Genomic DNA, 24,496 nt, shown 5'->3' with positions numbered 1-24,496 from the left:
CCCAAACTCTAGTCTAGTTTATATATTTAAGAATGTCTCCAGAAAACGGCTTAACTTAAAGACTTGAAAGATGTAATTAACAAATTGTAGGTTCTAACCATTTGATTGACTTGAAATTGGCTCCAAATGCTCATTACTTATCTTATTGTGATATCAGCTAGTACTTTTTAAGTAGTCCAGTAAATGAAACATGTTTCTCTCAGTTACCTGACCTTATTTTGGCTAAAATTGTGCTTTTATTGGTTTTTTGTGGTTTAATCTCTGATAATGAAACTTGTGGGGATATTTTTGTTGAAGATCACCAAGAAATTTCTAAAGATATTATTGCCTAAGATCATTAAGGCTGTGAGGACATGTTCTTTCTTTGCCCTCTCCTACATTTACATTCTATGGACTTTAATAAACAAAAAGTTATAAAAATAGATACAAATTATTAACTATCGTATCAAGCTTAAAAATAGCCAAAATTATAAACAAATTATAGATGATTGCTTAGAACTTGGAACTACCATTGGATAGTTTAATAGTTCATTTATATACATACATACATCTTGTCCAGAGCTACGCAAATATTACCAAAGATATATATGTATATAAACCACATATGTAGGTAAAAAGATGTGCAAAAAACAAGAAAAGAAAAAAAATTTTAGCATAACATTTAATGACTCTTTGGGTGCTGCTGCCGCTGCGACGGCGACGGCGGCGTCGGCGGCTGTGACTATGATGATAATTATTGCCGACGCTGATGAGACGGGCTTCAAGCAATAGAAACAGCAGCAGCAACAGCAACAACAACAATTGAACACTTATAAGCCAAAAGCCATAGCAACAACAACAAGTCCAAACAGCAAACAAACTGAAAAACCAGACCCAATGCGCAGCTGGCGTCGACGTCAAAGTTTTCAACTCTTCCAACTCTTGGGCACAAGGCGCAGACGCAGCTTTATTGTCGTTCAGTGCGGTTTTGGTAGTCGGTGCGTTTGGTTGAAAGCGTTAAGAAAAACAAAAAAAAAAAAAACACAAAACACCCACAAGACAAAAATTCAACCATTGAAATACTTTTAAACCAAATATCATTGTATTGCAATTGCGAGACGCGTGTTTGTGCTTTGGAGAGTGTGTGCCGTGTGTTGCGGGTGATTTTCGGTGTAGTGTAGTTGTTGATCATCTCACTAGTGTCCTAATAGAGATAGACAAAGATATATCTCTGTATAGCTAAGTAAATTTGCCAGCAATGTCGCTGCCATTGAAGGATAAACCTTGGCTGCTGCTATTTGGCCTATTGGCCGCTTTATGCTGTAAGTACCAGTAGAAAACCTTAACTTGGCCAAGATTTATGAGTCTGGGCGGCCCATTGTGATGCAAATCGAAGGGGCCAAAATAGAGACGAGATAAAGACGAAAAAACCAACAACAACAGCAACAACAACAACAAAAACTAGAAACTAGATTAGTGGCAACAATATGAGTCCCCCGCGCGTTCAATGACACACCGAATATATATCATCTTTTGTTAATGTTGAATGTGGAGTAAGCCAAATGAATATTCAGCAGTTTATGATTTGCTCTGACCGTTGAACTATCCAACGTTGAACTGACCAACTGACTGACTGACTGACTAGTCGACTGACTGACTGCATTAGCATTTCCATTACAGATTAGCATAAATTTTTTTTTTTTGAACCGACTGCAGCTGTTTCCTTGATGATATAAAAAAGTGGAATGGAAAATCTGTTTGTCCGTATCGTCAGTTGGTTGTTTCGTTTCGTTTTTCCTTGGCACTGTGAAAGTAGGTCTGTAGGTTGAAGATTTTTTTGCAAAAAACACACACATCTAGGCTTCACTATAGCCAGCTATCAGTCTATCAATCCATCTATTTAGCCATCTAGTCGTATCGTATTGATTTGCCAACCAGTTCGCTTCACCTAATGACTTTTAGCCCGATCACCATTAATAAGACACACGATTGTCGATACAGACATTGCCTGTTGAATCTGTTAGCTTTTAATTACACCTTTGGCATTTTGCATGCCATCACAATTTATTTACTTGGTTAGTTAAATCAGCTGGGAACATTTGTTCAATTCAAAACGCCAACACAGCCGGCAAACGGAAATTCTTTTATAAAAACGTTTGGCAAATCTTTGTAATACACATATTGTATGTGTATGTGTGTATATATATATAATTGTCCAACTAAATGAATACGCGTATCCGTAGACAAGAAAGACTCGTTGTCCAATATTTGGAGCAGCAACAGCCATGGCCAACACACATAGCCCGAAAAATTGCAGGCCATGGCAGCCGCCTAAACGTGTTTATGGCCTCTGCATAAAAAAAAAAACTAATAAAAAATAAAAAAATTAATTGAATTTGAACAAATTTGCTTTATTTTTATTTGTTTGTAGTGGCGAAGGTGAAGTAGTGGCCAATTGAACTTTTTTGTTTTGTTTTTTTTTGCTTACTTTAAATAATCTATAAAAATTGAAATAATAACGCCCAAGGGATTTTTCAGTGGATGTGAATATAAAGAATAGCATGAATTAGTTTATGAGTTGAAGATCGTCAGACGTTTTCCTCTCTTAAGTATATCTAAAACTAGATTCATATTCTCGGTAGTTATTTTGAATCCTCTTTAGAGGATGTTATTAAATTTGTTAGATAATTTCAATGCCAGCAAGAAGATGACTTCGACTTCAACCAAGACTTTATACCATTGTCTGTCTGTCTGTCGTTGTAGGTGCCTATAGAACATATAAGACAGTAATATTTTAAACCTTTTTTTTTGCTTCTAAGATAAAACACCGAAATTCTATTAAATAAATGTTAAGGGCAATCCAGATTTTAGAGTCCTACTTTCTTTGAATTGTGTAAAGCCAAAACTAAGATATAACTTTATTTCTTTTTCCGAATATCAAATACTTTGTTCTATGAACTTATTCAAATGGGTTAAGAGAATTATTAGATCTTTCAAAAACCGAATGACTCGTTTTGGGCTTTCGAATGTATTCATGTATTTAATGCTCTTAAAAATTATAAAAAATATCTCAAACGGACACTTATGAAAAGTCTTCTTAATAGAAAAGATTTGTTTTCTTATTAAAACCCTTTCCTGCCTTTTCCTTTTTTAAATTACTAATTTTGTTTTATTGCTTCACGAAAAAAGGCGAAGATCAAGGAGAATAGAGAGACTTATTCAAGTTAACTGGACAAAGACAAATTCAATTCAATAAACACAACAAACAAATTTATTCTATTGAAAAAACGGCTTAAAAAAGACAGCAAAAAGATACCTTTATTTGTAATGACTTCTCTTTCTTAGCTGGAACTGTTCAAATCTATTTTAACCACAATCCATGACTTAACTTGATCTAGATGCTGACAGATATTAATATGACCTTATTAAATAATAATGGATGAGAACCGTTGAATGCTTTTTTATTGATTGTAAATCAAATCACATAATTATGAAGCTAAAAAAGGAGAGCAAAATTTGACGCATTTTGGCACCAAAAATGGAGTTTAGAAAAAAAACAAACCAGTTTGTTTAGAATGGCAAATGCAGAGTATTTGGATTTGCTTAATTCTTTTTAAATGTTGATCAGCTTATCTTTTTTTTTTTTGTATAGAGAAAAAAGCATTGTCACATTTGATGTTAGCCTTTGTTTATTTTGGTTTTTTTTTGGATTACATGCTTCAGAAACTTTTAATTGTTATTGTATTTTTATTTGGACCAGATGTGTTCTTTGTGTTTATTAAGCACAATTTGGTTTTCCGTCCGAAATAAACTTCCTGTTTGTTCAAAAAAGAGCTGAAAACTAAAGTTCTGATCAACATTTTTCGTAATGATTAGATTTTGGAAATCATCGAAAGAATATGACGTGATGTGATTGTATTTTTTTTCTTCTTCTTTGTTATTGTTGTTGTTGATTTTGTTTTCGAGTGTATGTAAATTGTATGCGAATAAATAATTAAGTGGCTTGGGGGCTACTTAAGTGGTGCTTGGAGATTTGTTTCTCATTTTATTACTTGATCTTGCCTCTGACAATGAGTCAGTCAAGTTTGTTGCCTAAGTCTTTTGTTTTTGTTATTGTTTTTGGTACATGCTATTTGCTCACTCACCCGTTGACTCTCCCACAGCACTGCAGTCACATTGCCAGGCAGCGTATCCATATTATGGCACCAAGATTGGCTCACTGACACGTCTGCATCACGGTGTTTCCGGCGATGTCTATGCCGTCGATTCGCGCACGATTTTTATTAAGAAATTCAACTACGACGGTGAAGCCCCGGCTGCCTATTTCTATGTGGGTAGCACAGGCAAGCCGAGCAACGAGGGTGGCTTACGCCTGAGGGACGAACGCGGTGGCACTGCATCACTGACACGTCGCTATCGGAACAAGGATGTGACTCTCTCGCTGCCGGAGGGCAAGACATTGCGAGACATTAAATGGTTTTCAGTGTGGTGCGACGAGTTCGCTGTTAATTTTGGTGATGTCTCCATACCCAGTAATTTGGATTTTCCACGTCCCCAAAAGATTAACGCCCTGAGAGGTGTACATGGTGTGTCTTCGGATAACATTGTCATAGTGGATGCTCAGACATTGTTGGTGCCAAATTTCAGTTACGATGGCCAGGCACCAGGTGGGTATACCAGACAAAAGTAATCATCTCCATACTATCTAGCATCTTTCTCTCTCTCTGTCTGACTTAAATAGATGCCAAATTCTGGGTGGGTCGTGGTCAACGTCCAACACCCGAAGGCCTACGCATTCCCGATGAGAATGGCAAAGAGAATCCATTGCGTCGTTATGATCGCAAAACAATTGTGCTCACATTGCCAGAGGATTTGACCATTTTTGATATTGGGCATTTTGGTGTTTGGTGTGAGGCCTTCACTGTTGATTTCGGACACGTTAGCCTGCCGGCTGATCTAAATGTGCCACCCTCATTGAAAATGCTGGGCATTAGTCCACAGGTAAAGAAGCCGCTAAATCATATTCTAAGCGAACTACAACGCTAAATCATTTCTATTTATATATTGTGTAACACAAAAAGCAAAAACAAAAAAAAAAAAAAAGAAAAATTATTATTTATTTCGTGTGCTGGACTAAATCGAAACTAAGCCACAACAAATATTTATCTCTCTTTCTCTCTGATATCACTACTATTTAGACAGTAAGAATGAATTGCGAATTTTCTTCGAATTTAAATATAATTTTGTTTGTAATCTCGTTTGAGTTTTGTGTTTTGTTGTCTTTGAAAATTGCTTTTTATTGCTCTTTATTCATATTGAGTCTATACAAAATGAAATGTGTGCAAATATTCTTCAACGGGGCCCCTCAAAAAAAACAAAAAACAATTCCCAATGAAATCCCAATCCTAATACGATATCCTGCCACAAAAAGAAACCATACACAAAATCCAATAAGCAATCCTTTCACACACACACACACAAACATACACACACATGAAACATACAACTATCCTGAATAATACTAACAATCTACATACTTTGGTTCCAATAAATTTTGAGAAAAAAACAAACTAAATAGAACATTTTCATTTTGTATATGCTTCATACAAATAAAAAAAAAAAAAAATTATTTTTCCAACTAAAGGCAAAATTTTCGATTACAGCAAAACAGAAAAAATTTCAACATTTTGGGTATTACAAAAATAAAATTGTACTTTTTGGCTAAATATATAATTAACCCCTATCACAAATACACCCACATACAAACACACTCACACCCACTCACACACACACACACTAACATATACCCTTTCCAAATACAACACCTTATCCAATTTTCAAAAACCAACTCCCCCCAAACAACAATTGTTTTTCAGTCCAAACTTAACTGTGAGGTGCTCTACGATGATCTGGCTTTTGAGGTACGCTGGGCAGTGGCCGGTGAGAGTATTGTGGTGCAATTGGTGGCCAAACTGGGTAAGTTCCTCAAAACGCTAATTTTGTGCGGATTCCGTCTACTAAGTCCACTTAGCGTTGTGCAAATGTGTGATTTTGGATGAAGGTGTTAACTAAAATTAATGTCAAATCTTAATTTACTAATTGATCAAGACCAGAAAGTTAATTAGTAAATTGTTGGGGAAGTTAACGATATTAACAAGGGATATACTTAGAAATTTCATCATCTTTTTGATCTACTATGTAGAATAGTTTTAAAATGAAGTTACATAGTCTTTTGGTTAGTCTTGAAAAACATAATCTTGGGCAACTTGGTTTACTTAGTTGAGGGAACAAGTTCTATAGTCATTTAGAAAGACTTCAAATTTGAGTTGGGTGCAATGATCGGTGGATTAAGTATTGATTTATAATGCTTTGACATTTTATCGAATACAGTTTATAATAATAATAAAGGAGTAGAGAGAGACACACACACACACACCACAATCAGAGACACTTGCTTTAAAATCCAGTTAGCAGCCAAATTGACCGATCAGCATCGGCATCGTTAGCAGAATAACAAGTTGCGAATTATGATGACGACTGGTTTATTGCGCAACTCGCAGACCAAGAGCGCAATTACGGACAATGTGTGCCGGCTGCTGTACCATCTTCTGCTGCAATCATCTCCAACAATCATGGTGCATGGGCATCTTAGGCATGGCCATCTAAGAGCACGCGTTTGTCGCTGCCAATTTGCTTGCTAACCGCTAAGAATGCCAACAGCCACTGGCGGAGGCTGGTTGGGGCTGGTTCGGCCTGGCACCGGCACACATTCTTCATCTGAAAAAAAAATGCTATGCTAACCCGTTTAGTCACCACCCATTTTGGGGTTAACATGTCTAGAAATGGGTCGAGCAACTTTCGTTGATTACTGTATGTGGAATTTCTGTTTACTGCATTCCTTCTATAACTTCATTCTCCTCCTCATGCGTCTCCTTTGGCCCGCCTCCATCGCAGAACCCAATAACTACATGTCCTTTGGCATCTCGCCAAACAAGAACATTAGCCAGATGATAGGAGCCGATGCTGTTGTTGCCTGGGTGGATCCCGAGACTGGAAATGGTTTTGCCCAGGACTACTTTTTGGATGGCAAAGCTCAATGCTCGGGTGGAAGAGGTGCTTGTCCGGATACCAAAATAGCAGAGAAGACTAATTCGATACGTTTGCTCAATGCTGCCATGGTGAATGGCTACTCTATTGTCACCTATCAGCGATCTCTGGCCGCCACTGATCGCCTTGACTTGCCCATTTCTGTGAACGAACCGGAATCTGTGGTCTGGGCTATTGGGCCACTCAATGATTATCGTGAGGTCTCGTTCCATTCGTTCTATAATAAGCATTTGCATCAGATTGAGTTTGGTCGCCAACCCAAATGGAATTGCCCACTGCCAGAGGGTGCCAAGTCGAGTGGTAATTCGGCTGAAGATGAGGATGATGCTCCGCAGCAGCAGAGCTCTACTGGTGGTGCAGGATATCCACCGGCAGGACGTCCCAGTTCTGCTGAGCCCGAAGAGGAATTCTATGATAATCGTCCCCAAGCCTTGCATCGAAACCCTCAGCCGGCTCCCCAGAAACGTCAAGAGACGGCTATAATCACCCAACGTCGTCCTGTGCCAACACCAAAACCAGTTAACAGCGATGGCGCCTGGGACATTCCAGCAATCCAATGCCATGAACCCGAAGATGGAGTATTCTATGCTCAGATGGGTCCAACTGGAGGCAAGCATGGTTATCCAGCCATCACAGGTAAGTTTTGTATGATGTTTGGCATAGACATAAACAATTAATAATTTTCCCATCGCCGCAGGTCACGTCGGTTGGGGTATTTCGTGGTACATCAATGGTCTGCTCATTCCCGAGCTTCATGTTGTGCGCGGCAAGACCTACACCTTTGTGGTGGAGGGTGGCAACAATCCCGATATACCAGCCAAATATCATCCATTCTACATTAGCGACGATCCCGTCGGTGGCTACGAGCATAAACGTGAAGAAGAGAAGAAGGTAAGGCGGACACTGGTCCAATGATAAAGGTTTTGAAATACTCCATTTGCTTTGTTGTAGGCCGTTCGCATCTTTGCCGGTGTGCATCGATCTCGTTCGGGACAGGTGACTCCAACCGGGGTCGGTCGTCTCTGTAACTGGACACCCGATGTTGAAGGACCACCGGCAGATGATTATCAATCCTTTGGAGCTTACCAGCGTACTCTGACCCTCAAATGTGATGCCGGTGAGCCGGGTGTGATTAGTTGGACACCGGATCGGAATACACCGGATACAGTTTACTATCATTGCTTTACACATCGCTACCTGGGCTGGAAGATCCATGTGCACGACTCGTGCGATGGCGACAATGCCGCAGCTGCTTCCGAGCGGCATGAGGTACGCCTGGCTGGAGCTGAGCCGGCGCCCGTCAACGAGAACTATGCCGCCGAAACGATACGCCACGAAACCAAGGTCAGCCCCAACGATAATAGTTTTTTATTGAAGCACCAAACCGATTTGATTAAGAATCACAATATGAATGGAACACCGCCTAAACTGAGTTTTGAAATAACAAAATCTTCGGAAATAACCAAACTGATTTCAGATGGCATCCGCGCTGCTGAGGCTCTCGAGGAGAGCATACTAAGGAACCAATCGCAGTCGAGTCCAGGTCCAAAAGATAACCAGATCAACCGCAACAACAACAACAATGGCTCTCGCATACCGACTAAACCACTGCTGGCCAACGCCAGGCCAACTCCAGAGATTTTGCATGGCGAAACACATTCGCATAAATCACTTGCATCCGCATCCGCATCATCCTCATCATCCATTCATCCGAAACTACCCATATTCGCAGCACCGCTTGATACCAATCTAAATTCTCATTTGCGCTTAAATCGCCCCCACTTGCACCATCCACATTTCACTTATGCATTGCACCATCATCACCAACATCACAATCACAATCTAACTAGCAATCTTCCAGCCCAGCTTGCTCAGAAAACGATTGGACTTTCCGACTATTTGCGCCCGCCCCAAAATGCCCCCATCTTTCACCCGGTAAAGCTACCAGGTCGTCGTCCCTATCCTGGACCCATCAAGAAGGTACCCGCCACGCGCCCAATTCTGCCCCAGCAACATCCACATCCGAACGTACGCCATCCCATTGTACCGGGGCCCATTCTTCCGTCGTCCTCGTTGATAGTCAATCACTATCGCAAACCAGTTCCCAGTTTGCTGAAGCCTTTCCTCAAGGAGAAACCCTTTCCCATTCAACCCATAGCCGCATCGGTGCTGCTGCTTGGCCAACCCACAGAACTGGGATCCGCGGGTCAACGTAAGACAGATATGGCCGATCGAGAAAGAAAACCTAAGCCTGTCCCAGTACCAGTTCCCTATGTGGACTTGGAACCTCAGGGCTCTCTGCAGAGTACCAGCTACTCCAAGTCTCATTCTAATTCAGAAGTCAAGTCACCACTAACAACAACAACAACAGCGTTGCCCCTGATTATAAAACGACCTTTGCAAAGTGAACCATCATTGCAGGATATTGCCAGTATGCAGCCGGCTATGAATCTTGGGTTCAAACCCGATTCCGTTGTTGTTGAGAGCGGTTTTCGTCCAATTATGCGCAATGATGGTGTCCAGCTGCCGCCGGAGGTAATCAAACAAGTGGCTCATAGACGCGAAGACCCCGGCACAGAAATCGATGAAGTCATGGAGACAGATACGCTTTTCCTTACTGCCCAGCAGGGTGGCGAACCGCAGAGTTTTGAACCTATGTTCATTCCTTCACCCTTGGATAGCACCAATAGCACAGGTGTAATTATAAAACAGGTGGGCCAACAGGAGAAGATAGGAGACGCCACCGCCTCAGCGCTAAGATTACCCTCTTCGGCATTGGAGCATGCTTTGCCTTCAGCAGCCGAATTACGAAAACCCACACTTGAGGAACTATTTGGTGACGAGACAGAGGATGAATTGGCGGACCGTCTTGAAATAGATGTCCAAGATGAGACGCCAAGCACTGTAAAAGTACCAACATCTTCATCTACACAGAGAGTGTCATCACTCGAGTATGATGATGAAATTTCTAGCCTATTTGAAGACGAAGAAGATCTACTCGGAAAGGATTCTGCAATTGGAGATGACATGGAAACGGATGATAAAGTAGCCGCGGCTGCAGAACGTATCGACACATATTACCTCCCGCCAGATAATCGTAAAATTCCTCATGCCAGCCTGCCCAGCGGAGCCGTATACACGTTCGATGGCAAATCCGTAGTCGATAGTAGTCTAGTTTTACCACCAAAGTTGGATGCCCGCGATACGGAGCTACTGCGCCACACACACTATGGCATCTCGCCATTGGAGCAGTTAATACGGACAACACCGCAATTCGGGGCCTATCGTGGAGAGTTGCCCGAAGAGTTTTTAACCACAGAGAAAGCAGGACAGCCAGTGACAGAATATTCTAATCCAGTGCCCTTTAGCCGAACCATAGGCAGCAGCAGCACTAGCACCAGCACCAGTAGTACCACTAGCGTTAGCGGAAGGACCACTCATTCATCGTCATCATCACTGCGACCCATTTCGACCAAGTTGCATTTGCTCACATCCGACAACATTAACAGAGGCACGTGAATAGCTCAATTATTCAAATAGCATATAAGTCAGTAAGCCAGCGAGCGAGTAACTAACTGATAATCAAAGTGAACTCACCGTCACCATCTCTACATATAATCACATCATCATCAATTAAATTCTGTATTTTACAATTAGTCTGTAGGCTTCTTTAAATGTGTGTTTTTCAATATATTAGCTAATGTAAGTTAAAATCATACCATATGTACTTATGTTTAAAATGCATTTTAGTAGTTGTCGATCGAAATAAAACCAACATGAAATGTAGCAATTTACTTTAAAATCTTTGCAGAGAAAAATATCTTGTAGATTCTGCAATATACTTTTTGAATTTCCGACAGAAGTAAAAATATGTAACGGTCATGTCAAATGTATAAAATTTTCGTTAATCGAAAAGCAAACTCGACTTATCGATGTCTTAAAATTTGTATCGATATATCGCTGCTCACTAGTTCCATTCAGTGACGCCGAACTTGGACACTGTTGCTATTTGAGCTATATTTTTCTTTTCAAAATATATTTATAAATCAAATATGTGTGAGAATTGTAAAAATGTTTGCTAATTCATTCATGTTTTGATTTTAAACAAACAAATGTATTTTTTTTAATATTTATAGCAAGCATTAAAAACAGTGTTTAGCAACTTTTTACATATGCTAGAATTTTGGCTTTTTTAATAATGGCTAGATCTACTAAATTGCTAAACTAACAGCACTGGTTCTATTAATTTCCCAGCACTAATTCAAACACACGTGACGCATTATGAGTAAATTTAATCATTCTGTAAAAGTTCCAACCCAATACCGGGCCACAGCAAAAATATTGAGAACTGCATTGGAGAAGCAAAAGTCAATAAAATCTTTGATATTCGAGGAAAGGCATGCGGTAAGCTGAACAAACCACAAGTGTGAAATAAGCGATATGTTTATTCTATCTCTATCTACATCATGTAGCGTGTTCGAAGTCTGCAAGCGGTTCTGAAACATTACAGCGATAATCGGGGTGCCGTAGACCAGGCCATTGAGGACACGGGTCTACTGACAGAGAATCCCAATTTGGACCCGTCGCTTGCAAAAGTTCTAGTGACTGAGCTAATTTTTGGACGTAAGCAGCTAAACGGCGATAGCAAACCCGTACAGACAGTGCGCCGCTTCAAGGAGAAACTGCAGCAGGCCCTTACTGGAGCACTCACCAAGGAAGAAGGCAGGTTTACAGTATTAGCTGGTTAGAAGAGTAATTGTCAAATACACTATGGGCAAAAACAAAAATAAGAAACAGCAAGCCGAAAAATCCTTGTCAAAAAGCCAACATGAAATAGCAGACACTTGTGTGGCTAGTTCCCAGGAACAAGGTTTGGACAACAGCTTTGAGGTATTCCTCTGGCTGCTTGCTTACAGTGTGTTAATGTTCACACTGCCGTTCCTTGGATTCTACGGTGTACAAAATTGGCTACAAGAATCTTTTCCGAACTTGACAGTTTTCGAGGTGAATTGTTATTCAGTGCTGACGGCCGTTCTGGTCGCCAATGCCATAGTCGCAATGTATGTTTTTAAAGCCTTTCGTGAAAAAGATCCTCCGCCATTGGAAGAAAAGCAGGATGAGTCTAAGAAGGAACAATAATTTAGTTATCTAAGATCAGAGAAACAAGAATAAAATGACAAATTTCCCAGAGACTCTGTTAAACCGAAATCTTTTATTTCATTGTAGTTTTCAAACCTCGTTATGTGCGCATCAACACGAATCTGCTCAGCATCGCTGATGCATTGGAATACTTGGCCAGTGAGAATTGGCGCCGCAAGGAGCTGCCAGCGGATGCAAGTTATGCCGATTTCTTAGTAGCCATTAGGTCATTGGAAGAGGATGAGTTTATGACAGATTTAAATGTTTCAACTGTTTTAATATTCCACCCGAAAACTGCTTACTATTGGGCCTCCCAGGATTTTGTAGTCTCCAAGAAGTTTATTTTGCAAAGCAAGGGCACATGCCTGGCGGCCGAGTTGCTAGACCCGCCACCTGGTTCAACAGTACTGGATATGTGTGCTGCTCCGGGCATGAAAACAGTGCACTTGTGCAATGTAATGGAAAACAAGGGACGCATTTATGCAGTGGAACAGTCAGGGGACCGATACAAAACATTGTGTAACATAACAGACGCGGCTGGCTGTAAGATAGTAACTCCTATCTTGGGTGATGCTTTGACCATGGGTAAGCTGAACTTGAAATTACCATTAGAACCCAATTTATTCATTGATTTATGCATTCTTTCTTTAGATTCCAATTCTTGTCCTGATGTTGAGTATATACTCGTCGATCCCAGCTGCTCTGGCAATGGCATGCAAAATCGCATCAGTGTCGTTGATGAGCAGAAGGATGATGATCGTTTGTTTAAATTAGCCGGACTACAGGTCAAGATTCTTTCCCATGCCATGAGGGCTTTTCCCAATGTTAAACGTATTGCCTACTGCACATGCTCCTTGTGGCAGGAGGAGAACGAGAAAGTAGTCCAATACTGTCTGCAAGTGAATCCATCCTTTAAATTGCTTAGCGGCAAGAAGGCACTGCGCAACAAGTGGCAAAGTGTTGGTGATAGTGAGATTGCTAACATTGGCAAAAAATGTTTATATTGTCGACCCGATTCAGATCTTACAGATGGCATCTTTTTGGCCCTTTTCGAAAAACGTCGTGAAGGCGATGAAGATTAAGAATTTCACATATAACACATTTTCTAGATAAGATTTGAAAATTATATCTTTATTTCAATCTTTTTTTATCGATTGCATTTTTTCAATTTCAGTTTAATGCATAATTTTGCCTTTAAATAAAAAAAAAAAAAAATACAAAATGAACTTAATTTAATAAAATGAACATTTTTGATTTATATACTTGGAATGAGATTGGATGAAAATTATTAAATAAATAGAATAAAAGTTGTATATTATCAAAATATACACGAATTAAAAAAAAATCTGATTGGTTAATCAACATTTTTGTTAGATTGTTTGGTTCTTGATAACGAATGTCAAATATTTAAAAACTTGTACAAAGAATTTGTTGCCTTCGAAAGTGTTCTTTGCTCTTTCCTTTAGCAAAATTTCAAACTAAATTACAAATTCAAAGTGTTCTTTTCGGAAAAAAATATTAAATTAAATACTAAAAAAAAATCATTTATATATATACATATTTAGATATGTGCATATATATAAATAGTATTACAGAAATTATATCATTGTTCAATACATCACTGAGATATATATAAACAGGCCATTGGAAATTTTTTTTTGACTTATTGTTTCAAAAAATAAAAATATGTTGGCGAAATTTTGTACACCAAAATGTTTCCGGATTATAAGATGTTTGAATAGGCCACAACGACTATACAAGTATTACGATATTGTAAGTATTCCTCGATCAAAATATTACATAGTTTCTTACCCAAAATAGACGAGGTAAACACGTACATATATATTTATACTATATGAAATTTAAAGATAAGTGAACTGAATCAATTCACTCCGATTGACTTGATTAGACAAGTTTCGAAAACTTGATCAAGTAGAACGCGCCAGGCGCTAAAAGGCGCAAGTATAGGTCTTTGAAATTAAAAAAAAAAAAACAAAAAAGTGATTTCAGATGGAAGTAATCGAGATGAGACTGCCGGAGTCGTGGTCTCACTTTGCTCTAGATTGCTTCTTATACTTTCATTTGTTGATTGTAGTAGCTGCTTTTGGCCAGACGAAAGGACTCCGCTTTGATGGCATCTTCCATGGTTATAATGGGTTTTTTTGGGCAGTATTTAATGGTGTGCGCAGAATCACCTGATGCCCCACATATGGGACACACATAAGTGCGCAATTTGGGGCATAGCACACGATTAAAACTATCGCGCACAGTATGACTGTAAATCACTGCCTCGGGTTCATTGTTGTTCTCACAGAAGACGCAATGGCGGCTAATCTGTAAGGGCTTATCAGTGTCTTCAATTCAGGACATTCATGTATGTATGGCTTTTGCTTACCTCTTTGCCTTTGTATCGCTTGTTCATCTTGGTAGAATTGGGATTACGCATCGGCTCCGCCAGTTGAATAGGAACACTAAAAGCACCCTGTACGGCATTCATCTGGTTATGCACGGCAGCCATTGTAGCTGCTGGCATATAGGACATGTTGCGCCACACACTGTTCAACTGCTCACGGTAGTTGTATAGCCAATTGGCAGTTGTCATAGGAAATGTATTTGCTGTGGCAGCAGCCATATTGGCTCCGGCACTGCCTGATGCAGCTGTAAAGGTGGGCGTCAAATGCCGCTGTTGTAATTGGGGAGACTGAACGGATTGAAAGCGATTTATATCATCGCTGACATATCCATTCAATGCAAATTCTTGCATTACATCCTGCATAGAACCAGCGGCATGTTCTGTAATAAAAAAGAAAAGAAAGAAGTCATTGACCTTGGTGCCGTCAAGTTTCTGTAGACTGTACTGAAGTAACGGTTTATTTTTTCTTTCTTTTCGCACCAACATCTTCTTTCCCACTCACACTCACCTGCCGAGTTAGTTGTCAGCTGAGCGAATATCTTTAAAGAGCGCGCAATTTCGTCTTTCTGCTGATGATTCGTTGCAGCATTGGCCGCTGCTGCCGAAGCAGCAAGGGCCAACTGATGCTGCGCCAAGGCCAATTGTTGTTGTTGCTGTTGAATCAGTAAATGGTAATGATATTGGCGTTGGAATATCAGTGTGTTGGCTGCAGTGGCAGCATTCATCGCATTAACATTGGCATTATCTGTCAGCAAGGGAAACTGGGTTGCAGCCTGCGAACCGAATGGGGCTGGAGACTCAGGGGTTAGAGGTGTGGGCGGTGGTGTCGGTACAAGTGGCATATTACCACCGACCGTGTCCAAATAAATGTCTTGTAGGCCCAACAAGTTGAGATTACCTCCAGCACCACCATTAAAACCCGTCGCTGAAGCGCCAAAATTGTCCTGAAAAATTTTAAAAATATAAGAAAAAAAAATAGATTTCCCCGAATTGGGAAATTTTGTAATGGCGGTTAACTTACGCTTGTTGTTGTTGCGGCTGCGTTGCCTTCCAGGCTGCTGCTACTGCTGCGAAACATTGCAAAGAGAAATTTCTAAAAAGTCCCGTTACTGCGCGTCTGGCTTTGTGCTGCGCAATTTGTAAAAGCGCTCCTCAAAATCAAGTGGAAATGGGATTGGGGGAGTTTTTGAAGTATTAGCGTTACTTCTTTGGGTTAAACACAAATTTACAAAACTTAATTTCAAGGACGCCAAATTGCAGACACAAAATTCCAAGAAATCTGACCAACTGATTGACAGCTACTTAAGTTACGGAATTGAAATGAACTTCGGCAATAATGCCGAGCAACGGTTTGGGTTTCGTTCCCTTCGGGTGTTGCCAGACAGTTGCTTTGCAAAATTCCTGAGCAGGCTGGCAACTTTTTTTCACTTAGTAAATAAAAACGAGACAAAAAATACAGCTCACTTGTTGTTGACATAATCCCGCACATTATAAATAACGCTACAGCCCCCATCAATAGACACGAACTACAATTACTCGAATTCGAATTGCGCGCTCACAGCCACATGCCTTAACCACCACTAAAAAAAGCGGCCGCCTACCAGCACTACACATATACTCCGCGAACAGCTGACCGTGGCTGACGTGCGTGGTCCAAGAGCGAGCAGCAAGCAGCAAAGGAATTATATAAATTTCAAAGCTTCTGACGCGAGTTTTTCAGGCAAACGACTGCAGCAAAAGACCGAAGAAATATCCTCTTCACTTGTAAAATCCTTACAATGGTATGTTCATTCATGCATGCACTGCACAGACTTCGATGGGTTTACAGATGGGAATTCACGTGCTTGTGTTTGCATTAGCTTAGAGGTTAAATTTCGGCCCGGCCACTCACTTGTTTCCATCTTGTCTATTTCAGTACAAATTGGCTGCCTTTGCGAGAGAGCGAGCCTGCCTCTTTACGTGCCAATATGCGACGTATAACGTGCCCCAGCAGCAGCCGGTAAGCCTGCGTCTTCTTTGGCTAATTCGGCTTGACCCTCATCATCCTCATCAACTGCACCAACAATGCCTCTCCAACCCGCAGCAACGCTATTACAGCACGCCTGGACGCAGGCCCGGGTTCTTCTCACAATTCATTGACAATGTACGAACGGAAATGGACAAAAACAAAGAGATGAAGGAGAGCATTAAAAAGTTCCGGGAAGAGGCTCAAAAGCTGGAGCAGTCAGATGCCCTGAAATCAGCGCGGCAAAAGTTTAATATAGTGGAATCCGAAGCTCAAAAGTCATCTAGCTTGCTAAAGGAGCAATTAGGAGCCATCAAGGAGAAGGTGGGCGATGTTATCGACGATGCGTCCAAATCGGATTTGGCCAAAAAGGTAAGCGAAGAGCTGTCAAAGACTGCCAAGGGAGTAAGCGATACCATATCAGACACGGGCGGCAAACTGGGGCAGTCCGGTGCATTCCAAGCCATTTCGGACACAACGAAATTGATTAAAAAGGAAATGGACACGACGAGTATAGATAATCGAGTGTATCGGGCGCCAGCGAAGCTGCGAAAGCGAGTTCAGGTCGATATGACGGACAGTGACCGAGTGGTGGAAGCAAATACAGAAGCGACTGGTAAGTGGCAATCCAGCAAAAAAAGTTAACTCAATTTTACTAATTTTTAAACGCAGGCATGGAGCTGCATAAGGACTCCAAGTTTTATCAGTCGTGGGAGAACTTCAAGAACAACAATACGTACGTGAACAAAGTAATGGACTGGAAACTTAAATACGATGAGTCGGAGAATCCAGTGATACGCGCATCCCGCCTCCTCACCGAAAAGGTGTCGGATGTGATGGGCGGCATCTTTTCCAAGACAGAATTGTCCGAAACGATGACGGAGCTGGTGAAAATCGATCCAAACTTCGATCAAAAGGAATTTTTACACGATTGCGAAACGGACATCATACCAAATATATTGGAGGCGATTGTACGTGGCGATTTGGATATCCTCAAGGATTGGTGTTTTGAGAGCACATACAGCATCATTTCCACGCCCATATTGAATGCGAAAAAGACCGGCCTATATTTAGACTCAAAAATTCTCGATATTGAGAATATTGAATTGGCCATGGGCAAGGTTATGGAACAAGGACCTGTGCTGATTATCACTTTCCAGGCCCAGCAGATAATGTGTGTACGCGACCAGAAAGCCCAAGTGGTCGAAGGCGATCCGGAGAAAGTGATGCGAGTGCATTATGTGTGGGTATTGTGTCGCGATCGGAACGAACTAAATCCCAAGGCTGCATGGCGTCTGATGGAGCTATCGGCCAACAGCCAAGAACAATTCGTTTAGATCGCCCTGCATACCAATTGAAGCAATGTATGTTTAAGTTTTTCACCTCACACACATATACACACGCATACAATCCACCCAACGATTCTCGACCCTTGCGTAGGTTTTTCCGTTGTGTACAGAAAGTTTCGCTGCCTCACGCTACTTATTCTTGAAAGTTTTTATCAATTGCTAGTCACATACTAGTGGTGGCGCATCCACAGTGCGGTGTCAGTCCGAAGCGAAGCTGCTGGTCGGTTTCTCTTGCTCATCTGTGATGCAGCAGCTAAGACTGTCTGGCTGACTTCCACTGAGGATTCGCTTATTCGGTTGCCAGGTTACTCATCGCCATGCCCAATTCCAAACGCACATCGTTCCATCCGTCATCTATGTTTATGTACATATATACTATACGTTGTATATTTTTACCTACTTTGTAAGCTGTGAGTATATGTGTCTGCATATGACACGGATAAGGCGGTGCTCGCTTTTTGGCATGGCAATTTTGGTGTTTTGTGGCCGGTTCTTGAGTTTTGGCCCAAATTTAAATGTTGAAGCTTTGAATGCAAAAACATGTATCTATCTATAAACATAATTAGTATCACTTAAGATAAATTGTTGAGTATAAAGTTGGTGTTTAGATAAAAACCTAAGATCGATTTGTAAATACGTAAATTGTTAGAGCGAAGTTAGGGCCATGGCAAATTTACTGTACACACACATACACAAGAATTAAGACACTGGCCTACAATAAAAACAAAATCACTCATTTACATACATTTACGATGACTACAATCCAAAATGCTACACGCAATTCAAAATAAACTAATAATTTTAAAAAACAGCAACAATTTTTTGAAAATGTAAACCCCCCAACATGGAAAAATCAGTCAAATTGTAAACACAAATTGTTTAACTGTTATATTCAAAATTGTTGAAATACGGCATTGGTTTTTGTTTTAGCCAACGACATATTGTTAACAGAGAATTTGTATAAGAGTTCAACGAAAAAGCTTCAACAGAACCAGTTAACAAACTGTTGGTAACGAGTGCGGCACTTCCAAACGATTTCAAAATTATATTGTTCTTTGTGTAACTATTCCAAATTGTATTTAAAATTACATAACTTACTAATGAGGAAGACTGTAAATTAACCAATTACTTTTACATTCCTGTAATTAATTGTTATAGTTAAATCACATTGTTTGACTTTTGTTTATTCTTAACCAACCGCAAAGCTTTTCGGATAACTTACTTCGCGGTGTGCGCCATTGACTCAGTTCAGTCTGAAAGCAAAGCTCGTCGCAAACGCAAGTGCCAAGCGGATCGTCTGGTTGTTGTACCATAAAGCCGCTAACTTTTTTAGAATTCCGAAGTGACAGTAAATTCCCAACGCTTATTCATCAAATATATAAGGCATCTACTGACGAAGTAGTCGACATTAAAGTTTAAATTTCCGCTAGTGATAAGGAGAGCAGTGATAATTGTGATAAGCAAAGGAAAATTATTTCTGTAAAAATGCGTACTAGCAAAACTTTACAAATCTTTGGCTTTATGCTGCTTCTGGTTATTTGCAGTAAGTATCTACAATAAAAACAACAGCTATGACATCTATAAACCAATTCAATGACAACAACAACAACTTTTGAATAGATACATAGACGACCTAAAACACACACAAATCAGCATCATGTATAGTGAGAGACAGATTAGAGTAGGTTTTTATGGGAGCGGCATAAAAAGTGGAAACTACGTCTTTTAATAGGTCAGTCTACTAGAAATATCTAGAACAGATCCTAGGAGTTTCCTTTGCTTTCAATTTCGAAGACTTTGATATTCCTTTATTAATTCATTTAAGTACAGGGTACAAAAGCAAAGCAAAGCCGCGTCTCAATATTTATTTTTCTACGTAGAAACATTACCACTGATGGCGGGGGAAACTAGTTTCGAACGCAGCTGGAGAAGACCAAGAGAGACTGACTGACTGATGGACAGACAACCACTTGGATAGGCAGTTTACCCTTACCTTTTGCCTTAACTGTTTAAGTGTTAAGTGGCCTGGCTTGGACCTGGCCCGGTCAGCGAGGAGTCCAGATGGACCTGTCCGGTTTGTTAGCCAAGTTTATGACGCATAAATATCTGTTTTCTATAATGACAGCCCAAGGTTCGCATAAGATGTGCCAACATATTGTATAAATGTATCCATCTATCTTCATTTGTACGAATTCAGACCTTCAACCGATAAGATTTTGGTCACCAAAAGCAATGTCAAAGATATGATTAAATTTGATATCACTGCGTGTGCGGGTTTTTATTTCTCTGATAAGCAAAACTTTTGGCACATGTCAGTGGCTTCTAATACCTGTCTTTTGTTGCCAGGCTTAGTGTTTGGTCTCCCCAATCTCTTTCTCCCTGTCAACACGTAGTGAATGAATCTTGACTGACTTATTGAATGTCAAATTGCAATGAAATGCAAGACAACAGGCAATGACTTAATGTCGCGGGGGTTTATAGGACAACCTTAAAGCTGAAATGGAATTTTTGGCTGACAACGAAAAAAACAAAAACAGAAAAAATATCAATTTTTATGTGCGACGCATGGCAATAAGCTTTTGGCATTAGAAATGTGTTTAGTGTTTGGCCAAGCATCTAGTATATGTATATGTAGGTATGTATGTGTATATGTATATATCTTTGTATCTGTATCTGTATCTGATGAACTGGTTTCTCGGTTTGTTTAGTCTGATAAAAGTCTCTACAGCCAGCACAGACTTTTCAGTTGTCTGAGTTTCACAGATTCCGTGAAAGAATTAATTAAACTTATCGCTAGAAGTTAAATATTGTCATTGGCCTTTTGTTGAGCGCTTCCCCTTTTGTTTTTTAGGTGGTAGTTGAAAATACTTAAACAAATATTTGTATGGAAATCTGATCTTTCCAGCGAATTTATGTAGCAAGACTAAAATTTCTGCTTAATTGGCTTAATTTTGTTATTCTCGTTCCTTTCCCCTCTATCTCTTTCTTTCTTGTAGCTCATGCCAATCCCCTTAAGGATTTGGATAAAATTGATACGGAGTTAAGTGATTTGAATGCCGTTGCGAATAAAACAGCTGTCGAGAAGTTGAAGGAGGTAAGTAATGTACTTTCAAAGAGAAGGGTAAACCAAACTGGGACAACGGACAAAGCCCGGCTTGACAACTCTGACGCACTAAGTAATGAAATATGAGCCAACAACAGTCCAAGACAAGACGAAAGTCAAGTTTCTGAACCGCACCACCTCACACCATCTTCACCTCAGCTTACCCCGCCTCATCACTTCGAAACGATCCGTTGTCTGGCGTCGTCAAAATGCAGTTTTTCGTTTATTTTTAAAACAGAACCGGAAATTTTCAAATTTATTTATTTTCACTTTGATTAAATGCAAAAACGCAAGAAAGACACGCGCAGAGTTTTACCTTTTAAGGCTACCAAACTCACGCAATAAAATTTTCGTAGTATGCCCCCTAAAACATTTGCATAAAAAATTAACAAAATAAAAAATGAAAATGAAAAAAGAAACCCCAAGCGAGGGTTTTTAAGCAGCTTAGTCACGAAATTCCATAAAAAAAAATGGTATTATAACTGAGAGAGATAGACAACAACAACAACTGGTTGGAGGGGGAGGTTTTAAGTGATCAGATTGGGTTATACGATGGGTGGTACGATGAGTCAGTTGGAGTTCTGAATAATTTCTCAAATTGTGACTTCTCAATGCCGAGATTCCATACGCTCGAGATCTGATTTGTCTCCAATTAGACAAAAGCGAAAAGGTAGCTTTATTTAATTACTAAAATGCCTTTCAGAAATACTATATATGTACATACATATGTGCTACACGGTTTAGTTCATTTGAGTTCAGTTAAGATCAGTTGAGATCAGTTCAAATTAGAGTCCCAGTCAAAAGGTTTACAAATCAGATTTCACTAAAGCTTATTTGCATTTCCAGAAAATACTATGTATACTGGGCATTATGCAATTCAAGTTTCTGACCTTGCTCTCGTTGTCTGCTTCGGATAAGATGAGTAAACAATAATAATAATAATAATAATTATAATAATAATGAAAGCTAAATGTTTTTCATTCCATTTAAGCCATTTTACAACAACTGTTTGCTTAACAAAATGCTGATTAGTGGCAGATGTGGGTTATTAATCCGTTTTTAAATACTTATATAAAAAATTAAACAACTTTAAATTCAAGACAAACAGTAATTGACCGTTAAAGATTATAATAATCTCCATTGTTTGTTTTTTTTTGTTTATCAACAAATGCACTGAGAACGATCGGTCAATTCGAAGAATCCAAATCGTTTCAAAAAATGAGTTTATATACTTTTCAATTACTTAATTTATAGTTAATATTATTTCAAGTTGAAGTCTGAAAAAATAGTTATTTAAAATTGAAATTTCTGATACTTTTTTGTGAGATTTATTTGGATTAAGGAGTTATTTTAGTTAGTTACTTTACTCTTAACGAAACTCAAAAGTATATCAAGAGCTAGTAGAACGGGTTTCTTCTTCTTATTCTTTTCTTATCTTTAATTTCTGGGGTCTTCCCTAATCTTGGGTGTTTCCCTTGGTATTCCATGCTTCACAGTAAAAAGAAATGCACCGTAAAAACTGCTTGAAAGCGCAAGTTTTTTAACAAAACTTATATCACCATAGGTTAGTTTCACTGTATAAGTAGGTACTTTTCGTTCGCACCATGCGTAATGCAATTAGCAATTTCACAAAATTATCTGACTCATCTATGTATATAGTTCTTAATTCGTTATGGGCTTATATTGTAAGCCAAAAGATCATCGAAAAGCCTCCACAAACAATCATCTAATTTAGCATCGCCCACGTCAGTGGCGTAGCCAGAAAATTTTTTGGGGGGGTTAACATGTTTTAGGATCAAAGATATTGATTTGGCTGAATCAATTTTATAAGAAATGAACCAATTTTCGGGGGGGTTTTATCCCCAAAACCCCCCCCGTTACTACGCCACTGGCCCACGTTGGAGAATGTGTAAAATCTATAATACTTATACATATGTATATACATAGGTAATTAAATATGTACAAATACATTCGAGTATTTCTACAATCACGTGCCAAACTAAATATAATTATAAAAAGCGGTTATCGATGACATGCGTTGTGTTAGTTAATAAGTAATAACGGTTTGGCCGTTGCTTTCTCATTACGTGACTAATTGCAATTCGAAATTGTATTTTTTTATTTCTGTTACAGGATATTGACTCGGTTTCAGATATTGCTTCCAGTTCAACTGAATTGCAACCAGCACATGCCTATCCACATCGCGATGAGGATCAATTGAATACTGCCACGAATTTGGTGCTGGCCCAAAACTATAAATATGATGTCGAAATTTTGGAATCCGGTGACGAAGATAGTGATGAAAGCAAGGATTCCGAGGAGATGGAAGAGCGCTTCAAGGGTCATGGGCTTAAGGAACTAGAAACTGAGAGCTTTACGGCGGAGAATATTGAAATGACACCTCTGGACGTTGATTCTACTGCAATTAGCGAAAGCCACTTGCTGCTCAGCATTATTCTGGTGGTCTTGGCCTTGGCATCGGTTGGCCTGTACGCTGGTTTGGTTATTTGGCGTTCGCATTTAGAGTGAGTTTTATTTTACTTAGCAAGTTGGAAAAATTGCTAATTGAATAATAATTTCATCGCTTTCAGACAACGATATGGTATGCGCGAGAGACTGGTCAATCGAGATGTGGATGAAGAAGGTATTGACGATACCGATTATCACGTGTACGCCCCAACAACAACACCGACAACGACGCGTGCGTAGTGGGTAGGAGTAGGAAAGGGGAGCAGATGGCAGTGACATGGCGAAGGAGATACAATTACGCTTAAGTTCACTTAGAATTGCACTTGACAAAAGCGTTGATTTAGCGCATTTGGATTGCCTGAATGAGTTCATCTAATGAATGCCATAAATTTTACACAATTCCAGACACGATCATCAGCTACCTGAGCTGATCTGTCGGTTTCAAGTGCATTCCCAATTAACTACATAATGCACACTAACCCCACAACAAAAGGTCATATTACATATATATAATGTATATTTTAGTCTACAACTAGATGTGTAATTGACAAAGCCAATTTAGTTTTTAAGTTTCTGTGATATTGCTCTAGAGATTCTTTTTTTTGTATGAAAAGAGCCAAGATTTGACATTTGAATGGTGCCAAGTATTATGAAAAATATATTATTAAAATGAAAGATAAACTTATTTTCTGCTTCTCATTATAAATTGCAAACACGACTAAATTTAAACTTTAGAAAATATGAAACGAAAGGCAAAATGTGTTGCATACTTTTGTGCGGGTTGTTTTTAAATTTATCGAATAACCGATAGTTTTCTCATATAACCGATAAAACGACACTTGTTCCGTTATCGATGATTTGTCCCGATAGCCAACAACTCATCGACTTTTGCTCGGGTTGCCTATCGACTTTTCCCCATATTTTTTTTTAAC

The 24,496-nt window shown here is 39.5% G+C and overlaps 7 protein-coding genes across 11 annotated transcripts; 6 read left to right on the top strand and 1 right to left on the bottom strand.

Moving 5' to 3' along the window:
• The first annotated feature begins 842 nt into the window (after positions 1-842).
• On the top strand, positions 843-8,704 carry Skel (DM13 and DOMON_DOH domain-containing protein skeletor). The gene is made up of 8 exons (XM_068297603.1): positions 843-1,301; positions 4,143-4,646; positions 4,721-4,980; positions 5,856-5,955; positions 6,934-7,722; positions 7,784-7,977; positions 8,038-8,430; positions 8,564-8,704. The coding sequence occupies exons 1-8, from the start codon at positions 1,238-1,240 to the stop codon at positions 8,603-8,605; spliced, it is 2,346 nt and encodes a 781-aa protein (XP_068153704.1). The 5' UTR covers positions 843-1,237; the 3' UTR covers positions 8,606-8,704.
• On the top strand, positions 8,494-10,872 carry LOC137582872 (protein Skeletor, isoforms D/E-like). The gene has a single exon (XM_068297604.1). It carries the CDS (start codon positions 8,494-8,496, stop codon positions 10,603-10,605), a length of 2,112 nt encoding a protein of 703 aa, XP_068153705.1. The 3' UTR covers positions 10,606-10,872.
• A 471-nt stretch (positions 10,873-11,343) lies between these two features.
• On the top strand, positions 11,344-13,466 carry Nsun5 (Nop2/Sun-like domain containing protein 5). Its single transcript, XM_068298080.1, has 4 exons — positions 11,344-11,490; positions 11,559-11,808; positions 12,313-12,810; positions 12,877-13,466. The coding sequence occupies exons 1-4, from the start codon at positions 11,368-11,370 to the stop codon at positions 13,305-13,307; spliced, it is 1,302 nt and encodes a 433-aa protein (XP_068154181.1). The 5' UTR covers positions 11,344-11,367; the 3' UTR covers positions 13,308-13,466.
• Positions 11,802-12,288, top strand: LOC137583167 (uncharacterized). The gene has a single exon (XM_068298085.1). It carries the CDS (start codon positions 11,857-11,859, stop codon positions 12,223-12,225), a length of 369 nt encoding a protein of 122 aa, XP_068154186.1. The 5' UTR covers positions 11,802-11,856; the 3' UTR covers positions 12,226-12,288.
• On the bottom strand, positions 12,277-15,995 carry nanos. Of its 2 annotated transcripts, none has more exons than XM_068298082.1 (4): positions 15,660-15,995; positions 15,147-15,582; positions 14,621-15,018; positions 12,277-14,568 (listed from the first exon to the last, which is right to left on the bottom strand). In XM_068298082.1, the coding sequence occupies exons 1-4, from the start codon at positions 15,714-15,716 to the stop codon at positions 14,296-14,298; spliced, it is 1,164 nt and encodes a 387-aa protein (XP_068154183.1). In that variant the 5' UTR covers positions 15,717-15,995; the 3' UTR covers positions 12,277-14,295. The 2 variants fall into 2 exon arrangements, with proteins under 2 accessions (XP_068154183.1, XP_068154184.1); XM_068298083.1 differs by having other exon boundaries at positions 12,277-14,559; positions 15,660-15,994.
• Positions 13,850-18,124, top strand: LOC137583162 (mitochondrial import inner membrane translocase subunit TIM44). 4 transcript variants are annotated; one of them, XM_068298078.1, is made up of 4 exons: positions 13,850-13,998; positions 16,554-16,637; positions 16,722-17,259; positions 17,316-18,124. In XM_068298078.1, exons 1-4 carry the CDS (start codon positions 13,912-13,914, stop codon positions 17,978-17,980), a joined length of 1,374 nt encoding a protein of 457 aa, XP_068154179.1. In that variant the 5' UTR covers positions 13,850-13,911; the 3' UTR covers positions 17,981-18,124. The 4 variants fall into 4 exon arrangements, with proteins under 4 accessions (XP_068154179.1, XP_068154177.1, XP_068154180.1 ...); XM_068298079.1 differs by lacking the exon at positions 13,850-13,998 and adding an exon at positions 16,014-16,419; XM_068298076.1 differs by having other exon boundaries at positions 13,851-13,998; positions 16,554-17,259.
• A 24-nt stretch (positions 18,125-18,148) lies between these two features.
• Positions 18,149-24,245, top strand: LOC137583166 (uncharacterized). Its single transcript, XM_068298084.1, has 4 exons — positions 18,149-19,535; positions 20,989-21,086; positions 23,229-23,620; positions 23,687-24,245. The coding sequence occupies exons 1-4, from the start codon at positions 19,478-19,480 to the stop codon at positions 23,802-23,804; spliced, it is 666 nt and encodes a 221-aa protein (XP_068154185.1). The 5' UTR covers positions 18,149-19,477; the 3' UTR covers positions 23,805-24,245.
• Positions 24,246-24,496: the final 251 nt, after the last annotated feature.

Source organism: Drosophila tropicalis, unplaced genomic scaffold (assembly GCF_018151085.1).
Source record: "Drosophila tropicalis isolate 14030-0801.00 unplaced genomic scaffold, ASM1815108v1 contig_859, whole genome shotgun sequence".
NCBI classification, from domain to species: domain Eukaryota; kingdom Metazoa; phylum Arthropoda; class Insecta; order Diptera; family Drosophilidae; genus Drosophila; species Drosophila tropicalis.
Note: the sequence above shows the minus strand (reverse complement) of the source record. Positions and strands in the feature narration are given on the sequence as shown.